Here is an 18,874-nt window from a genome sequence, read left to right as displayed (position 1 = left end):
AGCTTTAACGGCAGAAAGAAACATTAGAAAACAACGAGAATGGACAGGAAATAAGAAGGCACAGGAAGAGGTAAAATGTATAGAAATTTTACCTGGGTGCAGTAGCTCATGCCTGTAATCCCAGCACTTTGGGAGGCCGAGACAGGCAGATCACTTGAGGTCAGGCGTTAGAGATAAGTCTGGCCAACATGGTGAAACCGTCTCTAATAAAAATACAAAAATTAGCCGGGCATGTGGGTGGGCACCTGTAATCCTAGATACTTGGGAGGCTGAGGCAGGAGAATCTCTTGAACCCGGGAGACCGAGAATGCAGTGTGAGTGGATATTGTGCCACTGCACTCCAGCCTGGGTAACAGAGTGAGACTGTCGAAAGAAAGGAAAGGAAGAGAAAAAGGAAGAAAGGAAGGAAGGAAGGGAGAAAAAGGAAGAAAGGAAGGGAGAAAGGAAAGGGAGGAAGGAAGAAAGGAAGGAAGGAAGGGAGAGAGGGAGGAAGGGAGAGAGGGAGGAAGGGAGAGAGGGAGGAAGGGAGAGAGGGAGGAAGGGAGAGAAGGAGGAAGGGAGAGAGGGAGGAAGGGAGAAAGGAAGGAAGGAAAGGAAAGAAAGGAAGAAAGAAAAGAAAACCCAAACCAAACTATGGAAGGCGGGAAGCTCCCGAGGGCTCAGGAGGTGAACTCATAACCAGATCCACACATCCTGAGAATGCATTGGGGCAGGAGGACTTAAAATGGAAACATGAATTCAGCTCCTAGAAATGACCACTACTGTATTGTCAGGCCTATAAGGACAGAGATTCCTCAGTTATTTTGTTTTAGAATGTTTTTATATCATTGAGTTGGGTTTTTAAGAAAAAAAAATGTTAGTTTTTCCCCTAATCTTCTGTATTTTCTAGAGGAGGAAAACGGATTATTAGGGATATAACAGTCAAATCCTTCTTAGTACAACACAGAATAGGAATTACTCCAGCAACTGAAGGCTCACCAACAATATCTTCCAATTAGAAAGGTGTCTGTGTTTCATATCTTACATGATGGTACCGAGGGTAACAGGAAAAAGGATCCATATCTAAGACTCAAGTCAGTACTCCATTATGGAGACAGACACCCAGATAACGTTAATGAAAAGTGAAGAGATTTCTTCAGAGGCTACCTGTTAACACACATTTTAAAATTTAAAATTAAAACAAAAACCCTTTGTACATATAAAAAATACAGCTGACTCCACGTTTTGATTTATGAAAAATAAATTTATTACATAACACCTTGTTTTTAACAATGTTCAATTATTTTTTATTCAGAATACTTGTGTCATTCATGTAAAATAGTTTGATACAGTACATTGTATGTTATAGGTTTTTTTTTTCCTCAAAAATTCTAAGGCTCTCCTACTCCTTCTCCTTTGCTGAAGTAAGGGCACCCTAAACAACGTGCGAACAAGTTTTCAAAAGGAAAATGAACTGAACAAAATTTTAATAGCACTACACCAACCAGCTTTAAAATCAGGACGAAAATATTTGAATTGGATGCCGCACCTTTTTAAGGAAGTTATCATTCATGCTTTTTTCGTCTTAAAGCATGCTCACAAATCAGCAACACCAACAGGAAAAATAAAACACTGTCTATGACAATCATTTTAGTTTGTTTGCTGAACCAAACAGGTTTATATCAATGACAACATATTTAATTACTATCAAATAGCAGCTTTAATACCAGTCAAGTCATAGATTGAAAATGAAAACAAACTTAGAAGTTGGAAGTTAATCTTTGGGAGTTTTGAAACCTTTCTGGAAAAACTATGTGGCTTTTTGTACTTTCAAAAAAATCCAAGCAATGTTCTTGGTCAGAAAACACTGATTAATGTAGAAAATGAATCAGCCCACTGATAAGACACTAAAAAGAAAGGTGTACCAAAATAATCTCATTTTGAGTCTTGGTTATTTCGTTAACATATACTGTATGTTTCAAGTACCAGTTAAACTTTGTGTCTGTGTGTGTACTATTGGTCAGATAATGTTGTTACACTGAAAAAATTCACCACATACAAAGACAAATGCTTGCCCCTAGCACATTCACAGCTTCAACTGCTACAGACTGTCACTGAAAAAAATGCATTGGTCAGTCTGAACCATGTCAAGTAAACTATGGAAGTAGCAAATCCACAACACAAACTGTGCTAGCACTTTCTTTTCAAGTCTAACTCCAAAATAGGTACAACTTGGAAGCCACTACCCCAATCTGTGAAAAGTGGTGGAACTTGGCTACTGGACATTTTGAAGATGTGGTTGTACAGTACATTCTCATGGCCCATACCAGGTTCCCGCGGAGAGCTGCACGGTCAGCCCTGCAGCATTCGCAACAGTGCATGGACAAGATTCCGATGCAGCTCAGTACCGATGTGTCTGGTGTGAGTACTGTGGAGGCTGCTGGGAGGTAGCTGAGTATCCCATGCTGCTCTGCGGCTGTGATGTGCTTGGTCCAGGGTTGGGATAGGCAGCATGTGGATTGGAACGCTGGAGAGGAGATGAGGGAGAAGTGTGATTCAGGTGCTTCTAGGGGAAGCTCAATCCCAAGCAGCAAAACTTCTATGTGACTGAAGCGTCGATATGTTTCAAGGAAGAAAGGATGTATAGGTTTTGTGCTGCGTACTAACTTCATAATGAAAGACAAAAGCCCCAAATATTTTAACATCCTCTTCCCTTGAGGAAGGTCAGAAATATTGCTAGTAAATAATATTAAGCCTAGGTTTATTACTATGCTGTGCAAATACATTTTTTTCTATAGGAGTAACCCCTTTTTATGCTGTTTTGTATCTACTTGGTAAATTTGCTTATGTTTACATGGGAACTTGATGTATACATAAAAAATTTAAAGCTTATTTATACGCTTTCTTCAGTAGAAAACTCCCCCCAACACACACGACTAAAGAATAAAAATGAATATGATAGGAGAAGGTATCACAGAATCCATTTCTTTGGCATTAATACGTTTTTATACCCTTTAAACTACTTTTTTTTCTTTTGAGGCAGGTGTCACTCTATCACCCAGGCTGGAGTGTAATGGTATAATCATCGCTGGGATTATAGGTGTGCACCTCAATGCTCAGCTCATTTTAAAAAATTTTTTGTAGGAACAGGGTCAGGCTATGTTGCCCACGTTAATTTCAAACTCCTGGCCTCAAGTGATCCTCCCCCTCAGCCTTCTAAATCACTGGGATTACGGGCATGAGTCACGGTGCCTGGCCCCTTTGAACTACTGAATCTTATTTTCTGCTACAAGTTTATACACAAAAGTAAAAATATAACCACAGACATGTAAGGAGGATGGTATTCTCAATTCTAAAATGGCACAAAGAGAAAGAATGTGATGGTTTGGGGTTCTCTAATTTTGATCTGTTAGATTATTATTCCCATTCTCACAACTTTCTCTCATACTATTTGCTCCCAAGACAAACACTATAAGATTAACCAAAACTGGGCCGGGCGCTGTGGTTCACGCCTGTAATCCCAGCACTTTGGGAGGCCGAGGCGGGTGGCTCACAAGGTCATGAGATCGAGACCATCCTGGCTAACACAGTGAAACCCCCGTCTCTACTAAAAATACAAAAAATGAGCCAGGTGTGGTGGCGGGTGCCTGTAGTCCCAGCTGCTGGGGAGCCTGAGGTAGGAGAATGTGTGAACCTGGGAGGCGGAGCTTGCAGTGAAACACATCGCACCGCTGCACTCCAGCTACCAAAACTTATTACTTCTCTCTTTGAAAGCATATTTAATAAGTCATATAATTCCAAATTCTGCCAGTCCTAGCAAAGGTAACATTTTTAAAAAGAGTGGACACATGCAATTATAGTCAGAAATACTATTTTAAAAATCATCCACAAAAAACAACCACAGCAATCCAACAAAGCAGCACGGCGTCACTTTCTCAGCTCCAGAAGCAAAGGTCAGAGCACTGCTCTGCTTCATTCTAAGGACGCCATCACCTTAGTGTGCAAACACATTCGTGAGCCAAGAGAGATGCACTCTTCCCATCTGGAAAGGGAGAAAAGGATACTGGAACCAACAACTCCCACAGCTGTCTGCCCCTGGTGTCCTTGTTTAGCTAACTGGAAGAGAATTACAACTCATAATAGCAATGATTTCCATGGTGTGATGGGCTGGACTTCTCCCCTAACCAAAGGAAAGCGTTAATACCTAATTCTGAAAGTACAGTAACGAGCACTCGGGACCTTATCAGTTTAATAACATCTCTTTCTCTCTTTTTTTTTTTGTGTAAATAATTCTAATTGGTCAAATTTTCAGTATCCTTCCCACACTGAAACCTAGTGTAGTTGGGAATATGGTTAGAATAAGCAGAAGAGAAGAGGAGGTGGTATACAATATTCAAAGAAGGTCTTTCCACAACATAACTGACAATGCCATGATAGGATCCCTAAGTCGGCAACATAACAGCCTTTGTGGTCAGATCAAAGTATGAATCCTGCATCTACAGCTGGCTTGCTGCGGACCCATGTGAAAGTCATTTAACCTCTACAAGCCTCAGTTTCCTGAAATGGCTACAACACTTAACCTCCCAGAATTCTCTCATTTAATCCTTACTAGAGCTTCACACTGATCATTATCCATAGTCTCAAATGGAAATTGAGAACATCTGAATCACTTACTCAAGGATACAGAGAAGTGACCAGACTGGGATCTGAAAGCCTATGTTCTTAATCACTGTGGAATATTGTTCCAAAACAATAGATATCAAGCTCCTACCATAAGCCAGGTGTCAAGACACTTCATGTCTAATCTGACAACAGCTGCAAGTTAGGTTTTACTAGTTTCATTTTACAGATTTAAAAAAAGCCAGGAGATATTATCCTGCTTGTCCAAGGTCACACAGTTAATAAATGGCATAATCTGTATTTGATCATTCCAAGTCCGGTTCAAAAGTCTAAGCCCTTGCTACCATACCGCTGTCAGGGCTTTTCCATGCCAATAACATTTCATGTTGATGTATTTCCCTGGGTATACAGACCAGTATTTCTCAATTAAATCACATTTTCCCACAATCATAAACCCGTATGTAATCGCTGACATGCAGTCAATACAAAATGAACTTGGAATACCTGATAGTCTGAGGTCATGATAAGTCCACCTGAGGTAGTGGTAGGAGGAACAACTCTCACTTTCTTCAATGGGGGTCCCTGTGTGTGACTGCTGTCTTGATTCCCTGGGTGGCCAGTTCCATTCGTGTGGTTATTGCCCTGCTGCTGCTGCTGGTTCTTCTCAATTGGTTCAACAGAAAAAGTTCAGCTCAGAGGGAGAACAAAATACACCCACAACGGAAAACGTGATGGAGGCATTCACGAAACAAGAAGCTGCCAACAGTACTTTAATACTTACTTTGTCTCCTTTGTCATCAGGTTCTTCTTCCGTTAAAAATTCTCGTTTTGGGTAAGGGATTTGACAACCGGCAAAAACGCTGATCATAAGAAAAAGAGAAAAACCATTTCTGGTACACTCATCAATATTCCAAATGCTTCATTTAGGAAATTCTCATTTTAATCTTTTTAAGATGAACTTTGTCTCCGTATTTGCAAATATAAGCACCTTTCATGCAACTGTGACAAAACGAATCTTTTCTTTGTAACTAGTAATATTACAGCAGGCTACTCGAAGACTCGAGCTGCACACAAATGATCAATAATCATCGAGGATGATTCAGCTGTCTTCTTTTATCCCAGCATTACTCTTCTATCACTCCAGCCAAAATACAGATTCCAGCTGAAATATGTGTCACCATTCAAAGACAATTTTTGTTTTACCCTTCCTACCACATCAATTAATAAAACAAAAGATGGTATAGGGAACACATTTGGGAATGATATTTGCAGTGCTGGAACATGAAACTGCAGACAGTAAGGAGCTACAGCATGCAGAACCAGCCTGTCACTGAATAGCTGGATCACTGCTGACACGAACGCAATCAGCATCTCATAAAGCCAGAGGTGAACGGGAACGCCTCTTCCCCAGAAAGCCCCAAGTGACACTCTAATCAACAAAGCTCACTTCTGCTTGTCATAAAGGATTTCCTTGGGTTCCCATATAAAAGGAGGAGCAACTTAGAGTTGACAACCAGAAGAAAGCATGCTCCAAAAACTCCATCAAGTTGGTGAGTTAACCAGGCCACTTACTCTGATGTAGGAAGTGGGTCTTCTAAGAAATAGGGATCCTGCATAGCCTGTTCTGAGGTAATTCGCTTTATTGGGTCCATGGTAAGCAACTTCTGAAGCTGAAATCACAAATCATGAAAACATAACTGTACTGCTTCTCACATTTATCTTTCAGCACATATGTGAAGAGGATAGATATTTTTTGGTGAATAACATCACAATTTGGAAAGTATTTATTCCCCCAAATTAACAACAAAACTCCTAGTTGTTAAATTTAATGTAGTAATTCACACTTCAGTCATTCTAGTATTCATAATCTCACTTGTTTTACTCTTGCTTATGTTCTCTGACTAAACAAATGATACCCCCTCCCATGATCTAAATTGCTTTATCCAATTTAGAACAGGACCAAACTTCATGTATTTTCTATGCTTTTCCTATTAAGATAAAAAAGCTGCTGTTGCACACATAATATACTAACACATGTAGCGATTCATATTTAGATCTGTTAATTAAAACTGAATTAAATAAAAAAGTCAATCTCCCCATTACACCAGGCACATTTCAAGAGCCGAATGTGGCTCGTGGCTATGCTGCTGCACCGTGCGGATCATCAAAGAAAGTTGTACTGTGCCGTGCTGTTCTAGTCTAAATAAAAACGGTGATACACAACTTATAAAGTACAGAGTTGTATGGTGAGACTCTGAAAGTCGACTGCGCCCTTCAAATCCCGACTCAACATTTATCAGCTGCATGACATTGGGTAAGTTACTTAATATTTTTGTTACTTCATTTGTCAAATGGAGATTAAAAATAGTGCCTATTATCACAGGCTGTTTTCAGGATTAAATGAGTTCATATATGGAGAGCAATTATAATGGTGCCTAGCATAAAGAAAGTACTATGTAAGTGCTTGCTGTTGTTATTACTGCTATAAATGCCACGCTAATGTGAAGATTCAGTATTTTTTAGTTAAAACATAGTTCATTCAACTGGATTCTAATATGTGGTCTCTTAGTTTATACTCTGATCTAATGCAGTGGCTTTCAGACTTCAGGATGCATCAGAATCACCTGGAGAACTTCTTAGAAGAGACTGCTGGGCCCTCCTCACAGAGTTTCTGATTGGTAGATGTGAGTAGAAGCCACAAGCCTGCCTTTCCAGCACGGCCCTACATGATGCTACACTGCTGGACTGAGACTGCCCTTTGAAAACCAGTGGACCAACAGACACATTAAGACTTAGAAGAGAGGCCAGGCGTGGTGGCTCACACATGGAATCCCAGAACTTTGGGAGGCCAAGGTGGGCAGATCACCTGAGGTCCGGAGTTCAAGACCAGCCTGGTCAACATGGTGAAACCCCATCTCTACTAATAATACAAAAATTAGCTGGGTGTGGTGGCAGGCGCCTGTAATCCCAGCTACTTGGGAGGCTGAGGCAGGAGAATTGCTTGAACCTGGGAGACAGAGGTTGCAGTGAGCCAAGATCATGCCACTGCACTCCAGCCTGGTGACAGAATGAAACTGTGTTTCAACAACAACAACAACAAAAAAGACTTAAAGATGACAAATTTTAGAGGATAAAAAGACACTTTTTTTTTTTGAGAGTCTTGCTTTGTCGCCAGGCTGGAGTGCAGTAGCACGATCTAGGCTCACTGCAACCTCCACCTCCTGGGTTCAAGCGATTCTCCTGTCTCAGCCTCCCGAGTAGCTGGGACTACAGGCACACGCCACCACACCCAGCTACTTTTTGTATTTTTAGGAGTTTCACCATGTTGGCCAGGATGGTCTCGATCTCCTGACCTTGTGATCCACCCACCCTGGCCTCCCAAAGTGCTGGGATTACAGGCGTGAGCCACCGCACCCAGCTGATACAACATATTTTAAGATGCAAATGAAATGCTAGAATGGTGAGATTAAAATTTAATTTTAATGATCTGATATTTCAGAGAAAGCACAATTTTATTTTTAGGGTTGAAAGGAAAGGCCTGAATTTGCTATTTAAAATACCCGACAGTTTTAATGGAATTATAATAGCGCTTTCCTAGGGGACTACTCAAGATTACCTCCAATTAAGATGGGTCACCCTCGTAAAAACAAGCACATAAGCTACAAGGAAGGTATATCTCTAGAGTTTTAGTGGTGATGGTAGGCAGAGTCATCTTAGACTATAATGAGTAGCAGGGAATCAAGGAGAAGAATAATTCCCCTAAGTCATGACTTCTAATCTTCTGCCACTATCATTATTTTATTAGAATCAGTAAGTCCATAATTTTGAAGGATCTAACTTAAACCTCTAATTTGGGTCCTACTGTAAGTACATTATAATAAACCATTATTTGGATAATATATTGTGTGCTAATATGACAGGTTAAGGATGACTTTTTAAATTGCTGTTAAGATATGAAATATATGATACAAAATGTGAACTGATATAATAGTAAGTAGAAAATACAGAAGGAGAAGCAGTAGAAAGAGAAGAAAAAGGAGAAACAAAAGTAGAACAGAAGAAATGTTTGCCAAGTGGCCTGGTTGCAGTAAAGGGAAGTTTAACCTCTTCAAGGTGAAAGAATTCTCATTGAAGAACTTAGGAATAAGGATTAAAAGAATTTCAAGTCAAGCAAAATACAACCTGCTTCCCCAAACTCCCCTTTTATGTGTTATAAACCTTTTCTGAAAACATAAAACTGAAAAACATTTTTAATTATTATGCTGTAAAAATGGAAACTTTATTGTACACAAAGTTGGTAATGGCTGAATATAATTTCATCACAAATTACCTTGTTAGTGCACGGATATAATTAGATTCTAGGTTACATCATTTTTCCATTACACACTGATAAATATGGCATCTATCACATTCTTCCAGAAAAATCAAATGGCATATATAATTGCTGAAGGACTGTTAACATTTAAGGTTATAAGAGGTATTTTGGAAGTTAAGAACTTTGTAAACAGTCTTTCAAAGAGCTGAAATACAAAACAATCTATCAATGGTGAGAAGTATTTTCTTCTTGATACTTCTCGGAAACTTTTAAAATTTTAAAGTAACAGATGAAAAACAATACATGTAATTTTATAAATGTTTTGACAGATTTGTTACCATCACTATCTTTAGAAAATCTAACGTGACCAAATGTTAGTCTGTCAAACCATGATATGAGTCTGGAAAAGCAAATATTTTATTGTCTTTATTGGTATGCACTAACAAGCTCTCTGCATTTACCATGAAAGCACTCTGCGTGCTAGCTAAGTAACCATATAAATTGATCCAAAAAAGCCTCAGTTGGGCTAGTCAATTAAGGAAAAAATGCATTTCATTAATACTGTTTATCTAAAGCTTACCAAGTGGAATGCTTTACTATCTGGTTTAACTTTATGTTTTTCCATATACTTGATAAGGCTGCAGTTGGTATACCTGAAAGAGAAATACTATGAAATAGCTATATTAGACTTGAGGTTAACTTTACATTGGCTAAAGTTCTTCTGATAAGAATTATTTTGATCATAACTGATATACAATATATACTGAAGAGTACGAGCATAAAAGGAGTAGAATTAAATCAGTTTTATATTTCATTCAATATCCACAATGGTCACTTTTGAAAGGATACCAATGATTAAATGTAAGACGATTTCATGAATAACAGACACTAAACAGCTTTTTCTTAATATGAATTATACTTTAACAATTATTTTAAATAACATCTGGGTCAAAAGTTTAATTCAGCCTTACCAATAAGTGTAAAATACTTTTGTCATAGGTATATAAACGAAACTCTCCCAATCCCTGATTTTGCATTGTAAACAGGTGAAATATTCATTCTTCGCTGTTAAAAATTGTTTAAAATTATTGTAACCTAGATTGGTAAGCAAGTGGCTATTAGCGAAGTGTATTTATTTAGACTCTTATTTATTCAGCTGTGATACTTCTAATGTCTAGCTTCCAAAAAGTAGTAAATATGGAAAGAAATGAATTTGTTTTATATCCAAATCAGCTGCTAATATTAGTTACTTTTGTATATAATCATTTAAGCATCTTAAGAAATAAAGACCATCATCATGAAAAATATTTATTAAATAAGTAAAATTATTAGCATAATCTTATTTTATGATGATGAATATTCAGTCTTATACTGAGTATTCTGGTAAAGCAAAAATCAACAAGGGGTCTTTTTTTTTTTTTCAACTTACGTATTTCTTCTGAAATCTTTCATTAATGTTGAATGTTCAGGCATCTTTTTTATATCTTCCCAATCTTTATCTGTAAAATACATTGATAAATTTTTATGTTGCCTAAGTTCCTATTCTTGAGAATTTTTATATTACCACGTCCATTACACTTCCTATACATTCAAACCCCATAAAAAAAAAGCTCAGTCTTCAAATAAATGTTCAGCAATAGTAAACATCTTCAACTGTAAACAAAATTCCTTATCCCTTGTATAACTTTAGATATCTGTTTATCTTTTTAAATTTCAAACTGCAAACCTTCTGTATGTTTTACTATAAGCTGCCTCAATTTCTAGAGAAGAATAAGTTATAAATATTTCTATTTATCTTATTAAATGTCCTATTTCTATTAGTAAAACTGCTTATTTTCCCTTTTCTACCAAATTTCTTGGTTGAATCAGCAATTAATTTCTTCAATGAGAAATCTAAGATCTTCCCCTCAGTGGCTTTAAACTGTATTTCTTTTTATGATACAGCCCTCCTTTCACCTTATTAAATATATTTCTTTACATAAGCAATCAGTGTAAGTGGTAATAACTATTTGCAGAATAGGGTAGGATATAATTAGTATATTAATGTCGGCTGCTACCTTGGCTAGTCTCAGTAACATTACCCAAAACAACCTCAGTTCCTAAATACATTAAGTACAAAACGTTTCAGCTACTTTTGCTGGCATCAGAGTTGCTCAAACAATACATGCTACATAATTTGTTTTCTCCATCACTGTCAGTGGGTTTTCCTGAGAGTCTACTAGGTGCACAGGACTGTCAGGGGCTGCTTAATAGCACGTTTAGTATTTTTTTTTTTTTTGGAGACGGAGTTTTGCTCTTGTTAACAGCCCAGGCTGGAGTGCAATGGTGCGATCTCGGCTCACCCCAACCTCCGCCTCCCGGGTTCAAGCGATTCTTCTGCCTCAGCCTCCTGAGTAGCTGGGATTACAGGCATGCGCCACCATGCCCAGCTAATTTTGTATTTTTACTAGAGACAGGGTTTCTCCATGTTGGTCAGGCTGGTCTCAAACTCCCAACCTTAGGTAATCTGCCCACCTCAGCCTCCCAAAACCTTTAGCTTTTAAATGGCCTTCAGAGGCTTGCTTTTCTTTGAACTTACTTGTAAAAATATTTGGCAACTATCTTCCAAAGATATCACATATTGGAAACTAAACATACACTTACACTCCTAAATGGAATTTTCTCCTTAACTATTTCCTTACTCCAATTTCTCTATCTTATCGACTTCTCAAGCTAGAAATCTTAAGATAATCTTTTAGTTTTCCCTTGCTTATACACTTCCTATAAAACATTTCCATCTGCCCTTTTTTCTCCATCCTTATTATCACTCTCACTTTATGTCTGCAGCACTGCTACAGCTGGTTTCTGATTTCGCTTACCTCTTTTTAACTGAGTTTTACCTACCACCACCTTACTCATCTTTCTAAAATATAGCATAAATCATGTCTCTAGTACTGAAGAACTTATCATGGATTCTCATTCTTTAGCTATCAAATCTAACCTCTGCTGCCTGCTTTCCAAGCTTCCTTATAAACCACCCTAACCTCTGAAACACACATTAAGAGTCGCTGATAGATGTCCTCACTCCATATATTCCCTCACAGAAGCTATGCCTTTCGCATGGGCTCAGAAATGGTGGACACATTCAGAAGCAGGAAGAAAAGAGAATTCTTCTGTCTCTACTCAAACCACACCTACTTTTTAAACATTCTACATATAGCAGTACAATGTAAACTCCAAGAGGGCAATAATCCTGTCTGTTACATCATCAGTAACTTTTTACTTAAGACAGTGCCTGGCACATGGCAGGTACTTAATAAATTCACTGAATAAATAAAATTCCTATCACAACAGAGGTCTTCTTCAAACTGGTGACCAATTTTGGAGAAAGGCAGTATCTGTGTAGTTATTCTGCATTTACTGATAATTAACACCCTTACAAGGGAATGTAGAATTAAAAGTCTCAGGTATTATCTCTATTAGTCTTGAGTTAAGTACTTGACTAGCCAAAATTTAGGTGTTCTAAACAAATTCTCATTATTCTGGACCTCTGAGCAGTTTCTGGTGATCACTGTTCTGTAGTGTAACTAGGGATTGAGATACAGTTGGAGAGATCTAATGCCAGGGATGGGATACATGTAAACCATCTCTGTGTTGCAAAACAGCAGGCCAACTCACCACGGAGTACTACGACTCACTCACATTGTGACTGTTCTGAGAAGACGTAAATGCTATTATTCAATATAATGTGATTCTGTATAGTGCCCTAAATAGAAATAAGGCTCAAAATAGTGGCAGTATTATATGTGCTGCTAGAAAAAAATTTCTACTACTGAATTCATTTATAGTTTCCACTATAAATGAGCTAAGGGACCTTTCTAATACAGATATTGCAAATATTTTATCATTTCACATATCAAACAACAAAACAAAAAAGCAAAACAAGATGAAACAAAAATACAGTCCTTAAATTCAGGAAAACCATAAATACGTTCATGCCAGTATGTAAACTCTACAAATTTTGCTGTTTCTACAGATCTTTGATAAATGCAAGTCAAAAAGCAAAGACTCGAGTAAGAGTAGCTTCCATCAGCTAAAAATATATACCTCTCCAATGAAGACATCTAAATTCAAACAACAGTGATTTAAAAACAAAAACAAAAACGAATAATGTGTACCTGCAGGAAATCCCATTACATTGAATATTCTGTCCAGCTGGTCATGGTGATAAGGATTACTAGTTTTGATGTCCTCTTGTCGACAGTGAAATATTGGTTCTGACGTTAGTAGTTCTGCAAATATACACCCTATAGCCCAAATATCTTTAAAACAAAAAGAAAAAGAAAAAAGAAAAAAGAAAAAAAGGCAAGGAAAAAAGAAAAAGAAAGGTGGAAAATAAAGTGGTTCTTTCCAAAAGAAAATGCAATTTTATTTTCTTGGGGAGTGTCTTTTTTCTTTCTTTCCCTAATAACTCATATTCCTAAGCAATTATAATTACTAAATACCATGAAACATTATTATAAGTATATATTCCCATGCCATCCACCCCCATTTTTCATTTTGTATACCTCCACATCACCCAAATGGTTTCACTCTAAGCCCAATTAAATGTACTGGCTGGATTTTGGTAAGTTTTCAATGTCCCAGATGATACCTTTTCTGTGAACTACAGTAAAGCTGCACATGGAGCATGGAACTACAACCAAAGAAAACCAAACAAAAACAAACGGAAAACCCAAACAGTATTTGAAATTGGGAACTCGCCTAACACAATCGGCATAAATTCTTGTGATAAAATATTTTTTATTTACTTGCTAATTTGCAAAGTCTAATAATTACCCTGTCATGTTAGCACTAATGAGTAAGGTGGTATTCCACCAAGAGACAATGCCCAACCTCAAAAAGTCTAAGAACTAACAGCATTTCTACTTTAACAAAGTTCTTCTTTCAAAGTGGTTCTTGATGTCATAAGCAGTGTCAGATTTTGCAAATTTAATATTTAATACATAGGAGAGGAAACAAAAGCAAAATATTACTGTTAACATGGATTATAAATTCGGCTGGGTGTGGTGGCTCATGCCTGTAATTCCAGCACTTTGGGAGGCTGAGGCGGATGGATCACGAGGTCAGCAAATCAAGACCAGCCTGGCCAACATGGTTAAACCCCATCTCTACTAAAAATACAAAAATTAGCCGGGCATGGTGGCATGTGGCTATAGTCCCAGCTATTCGGGAGCCTGAGGCAGGAGAACTGCTTGAACCGGGAGGCAGAGGCTGCAGTGAGCCGAGCTCGCGCCACTGCACCCTAGCCTGGGCGACAAAGCAAGACTCTGTCTCAAAAAAAAAAGCGGGGGGTTATAAATTCAAATGAATTATTGACAAAAGCCAGGCAAATGGGTTTCTCTGTACACAACAAAGTGAATTCCTTTCATTCACAAGATACAGATTTACTTTCATTCATACTAACTTTGTACTCAAAAGAACTATTAGTAGAGGTAAGATCTATTTGCCAATTTAGAATTTAAAGCTGAAAATATTTCATTTCTACTCTTAACAAATCCTACACTAAGTACAGTGGTGTGCATATAGCAGACCCTCAACATATAGTTTTTGACTGACCTAACCAATACCTGTGACAAATATAAATAACCAAAGGGGACAAATAAAAATTACTATTTTATCAAAGCTGATTGTTCAGATATGTTAATAACTGTCACTTAAGCAGGAAATAAGGAAGAAAACCTAAAATGAGAATTCCTAAATTCCAAAACTGGAATAGAGATATTTAATTCAATATAAAATTACACACATTTACATTTCAAAGTAACAAGTTAATCATCTATTTACTTAAAGATTCACACTGACTGCAGCAAGTGATTTTAAAAACTGACATCATATTTATGCATCAGACAACCAAGCCTAGCCAATATCACCATATGGAAAAGTCTCATCAAGAAACATAGGCCAACCTATTTTGTTTTCGGCATCAAAAGGTATATGGGGAAATTAATTATTTTGTGATTATTCTTTTTATATGGGTACCCCCTATAGCTCTAACCTTCAATAATCAACAGCCACATAGGCAGCTAAGTAGGATCATAAAAAGATGATGGATGGCTTTGCATGTTTAAAATTCTACTTACAGCACACCCAATAAACACGGTAACAGTTCATCTGGTTATTAAAAATTCCAAAGAAGAAAATATGTAAAGGAAGATGAAAGGTAAGTAGTTTAGCCATAATTAAAGCTATACTGCTCTTAGCTTAGCATACTGGCATATGCCTGTAGTCCCAGCTACTCAGGAGGCTGAGGCGGGAGGATTGCTTGAGCCTAGGAGTTTGATTCCAGCCTGGACAACATAACAAGACCCCCTTTCACAGGAAAAATGTATGCAAAGCTACATTGCTTTTTAAAGAAAAAGTCCGGTCATCAGGAAAAATAGTTTATTGAACCTTAACTCCCTCCCATCTAGTAACTCTTCTTTCTTTGTATCTGCTATTCTCTCTCACCTTTATCCATCTTACCATTCTTCCTTTCTTCAAAATCCTGATCCATACATTAATCATGAACTTTGAGTCAGCTGATCCAAGGCTGTTATTTCAGATAAATTTCTAATTCTTGTAAATAAGTTTCTTTTTCCTACCTCGTCTTTTTTTTCCCCAGATTGTGCCCAATTCATGGGAAGTCTCTTTAGTGTTCACCTGACTGCCAAACTCCTTACAAAATGGCTTTCCCAATTAAAAACATACATTTCATCTACTTCTCAAAATGTGTGATGCTCATAGGTAGTCACTGGGCTAAGCAGGCAAAAGAAACAGTAGGAATTGGCATGCTATACAGACCAAATTTGGGAGGAGAAAAAGAATTTGCTCAATAATATTTGAATCAACAAGTGTAGTAATAGTAAGCTTCTTGTTTTGATAAAAGGGAAGAGATTCTCATTTTCTCTATTTAAATGTATATTTCCCACTTAGCAGAATGCCTCACATTTAGTGACTATTCAGCTATTTGAGGACAAACACCTGAGCTTAAAAGGCCATACTTTAGTAAGACTTTTAATTTTTAAAATTTTTTTAATTTTTTGAGACAGAGTCTCACTCTGTCGCCCAGGCTGGAGTGCAGTGGCTCACTGCAAGCTCCGCCTCCCGGGTTCACGCCATTCTCCTGCCTCAGCCTCCCGAGTAGCTGGGACTACAGGTGCCCGCCACCACGCCCGGCTAAGTTTTTTGTATTTTTGGTACAGATGAGGTTTCACCATGGTCTCGATCTCCTGACCTCGTGATCCACCCGCCTCCGCCTCCCGAAGTCCTGGGATTACAGGCGTGAGCCACCGTGCCCGGCAGTAAGACTTTTAACACTACTTTAGTGGCACTGAATTAGAGATTGACATCCCTTTTTTAGCCTTCTCCCCAAAGTAAATCAGACCAAAAAAAAACAAAAAAAACGCTCAAAAGTGAATTAAACTTTGTTCCTGGGATTACAATGATTACTAACCTATTATTTCCTCTCTTTGGTTTAGTGACTCAGCTTGCAGTTCTGCACAACAGAATAAACGACCACAGCACTACAATCTGTTTGTAGTAGAGGGGGAACATGTGAGTTTGATGTGTTCTGATCATATTTTTTTCCCTATGCTTTTGCTCCTTCTTAGTAGCTTCAGTAACAGATTTAACCCCTCCACTAAATGGAATGTATTCACCAATTATTTATATGTTCAACTAGAAAGGCTCTTCTATCACCTGCTCACAATTCAACTATCAAACAGGGAAGCCAAAATGCTGGGGAAGTTCTTGGTAAGCAGCTTTAAGGGTGGTGTGAGAAATTTGTTGAGCATTTTACTCAATCTTTAGGCTACCTTTGCAGGAGACAGGAGGAATGGGATTGTGTCGTAGAGGCTGGTATTAAGGAAAAGGTTTCATTTTTTAATTCCTTATTCTTATTTTTATTTTATTTTTACTTTTTATGAGATGGAGTCTAGCTCTGTCGCCACCCTGAAGTGCAGGAGTGTGATCTCCGCTCACTGCAACGTCCGCCTCCCGGGTTCAAGCAATTCTTCTGCCTCAGCCTCCTGAGCAGCTAGGATTACAGGCACCCGCCACCATGCCTGGCTAATTTTTGTATTTTTAGTAGAGATGGGGTTTCACCATGTTGGTGAGAGTGGTCTCAAACCCCTGACCTCAAGTGATCTGCCCGCCTCGGCCTCCCGAAGTGCTGGGATTACAGGTGTGAGCCACTGCACCCGACCTTATTTTGAAAAACTTAAATTAAAAATGGTTTGTGTATATTATAAATTTTGAATCAATGTTTCAATAGAAGAAAGTGTTGTCCAAGATTGATCTTGGGCAAGCAGGTGTACACCAGACGAGGGTGTGGGCTGGGATCACCAGTGCTGAGAAAATGGCACTGACCTTGGTTTCAATCATTTGCACCCAAGTCAGTTCCCTCTGTAACTTCCCAGCCTCAGATGGCAGCTGTTTTTAATTAAAAGCTTAGCACTCTGGCTGGGTGTGGTGGCTCACAACTGTAATTCCAGCACTTTGGAAGGCCGAGGCAGGTGGATCACTTGAGGTCAGGAGTTCAAGACCAGCCTGGGCAACGTGGCAAAACCCTGTCTCTACTAAAAATACAAAAATTAGCTGGGCGTGGTGGCATAAGCCTATAATCCCAGCTACTCGGGAGGCTGAAGCAGAATTGCTTGAATCTGGGAGGCGGAGGCTGCAGTGAGCCAAGAATGCACCACTGCACTCCAGCCTGGGTGACAGAGCAAGACTCTGTCTCTAAATAAATCAATAAAAGCACAGAACTTTCGAGTGTAGGGAGATTTAATTGATGACTCAGGCTAAATTCTCATTTTCAGAAACTGAGGCTAAAGCACTAAATGCATAAACACACCCCCAGAATGACAGAACTAAGACGACAACTTGGGCTGGTAGTGTTTGTTACTTCTATTGTTCAAAGATGACTAAATTATTGTATGCATATATTCATACTGTCTTCTCAACTGGACTGTACATCTCTTCAGGGTAAGGCCCATAATTTGAATTCACACTTGGTCCTCCTAAGTTTTAAAAAGTTTACATAGTAGTTACCCAATAAATGCTTATGTTGGTGAGGAGGAGGAGGGAGGAAAATATGAAGAAAGGCCTTCTCTCTCCCAAATCATACAGCCATTGGGACAAGAGAATCTAGCTTCCTAAGGGCTGGTAGTTTAGATTTGTGGCACACACCCTGCATTAGAACTGCTAGACTTCAGAATATCCTAGTGAATAAAAGGTTATATAAATCTTAATGCTTCCAATAAGACATAAGCTTCTCAGGAAAAATAAGAATAAACAATGAGCCAGAGTCACAAGTTTCTGCGATAGTATCACTTTCTTATTTGTATAGTTTGTTAATACGCTTTACCAAAAGTAACACTGCTTTTAAATATTCATTTTCTAAGTGGAAAAAATCGCTGTGTATCATATTAGTTTATATATGTCCTTAAATGCATTTAGAGTACACTTGCAAAAAAGATACCCAAATATATACGTAGGTAATAACATGTATTCCAAAATAGGACTAGATAAATAATCCTTATTTTTCCTTTTAACTGACTTAAAAAACTAAATATTGTATTAATAATTTTATATTTATAGAAAAGTTACAAAGATAGTATAGAGAATTCCCATATCTAACGGACTTATTTTTCTGTAAAATAAAATGTGATCTTAAGGCATGTATGAAGATTAATGAACATAAAGATTTTTGGAAATGACATACTGGATTCAAGATTAATATGGGGGAAAGATCACAAACATTGCTCCTTTTCCCTTCCTGAATCTACATTTAATTGACAGCAAAGTAATAAAAGTGCAAATGCACAGTAACAAGAACAGGAGGAGACTGTCAGAGACAAGATTCGTTCAAGTATCCAACAAAGAAAACTGAGTTCTCACCACATACTATATAGGCACTGGTTTGCAATGGTGAACAGTGAG

General features: G+C 38.0%; 1 protein-coding gene across 7 annotated transcripts in view; it reads right to left on the bottom strand.

The window, feature by feature from the left end:
• Positions 1 to 1,222: 1,222 nt before the first annotated feature.
• Positions 1,223 to 18,874, bottom strand: part of CDK8 (cyclin dependent kinase 8) — a 210,003-nt gene continuing 192,351 nt past the window's right edge. For 3 of the 7 annotated variants that reach the window (XM_073012964.1, XM_008021774.3, XM_037986896.2), the window contains 7 exons: positions 13,072 to 13,215; positions 10,344 to 10,413; positions 9,495 to 9,567; positions 6,172 to 6,269; positions 5,381 to 5,459; positions 5,104 to 5,262; positions 1,223 to 2,506 (listed from right to left, as the gene is read on the bottom strand). In XM_073012964.1, the coding sequence (XP_072869065.1) occupies positions 2,381 to 2,506; positions 5,104 to 5,262; positions 5,381 to 5,459; positions 6,172 to 6,269; positions 9,495 to 9,567; positions 10,344 to 10,413; positions 13,072 to 13,215 (749 nt within the window). In that variant the 3' untranslated portion in view covers positions 1,223 to 2,380. The other 4 variants (XM_008021776.3, XM_008021777.3, XM_008021775.3 and 1 more) reach the window with 4 other exon arrangements.

Source organism: Chlorocebus sabaeus, chromosome 3 (assembly GCF_047675955.1).
Source record: "Chlorocebus sabaeus isolate Y175 chromosome 3, mChlSab1.0.hap1, whole genome shotgun sequence".
Classification (NCBI taxonomy): Eukaryota; Metazoa; Chordata; class Mammalia; order Primates; family Cercopithecidae; genus Chlorocebus; species Chlorocebus sabaeus.
Note: the sequence above shows the minus strand (reverse complement) of the source record. Positions and strands in the feature narration are given on the sequence as shown.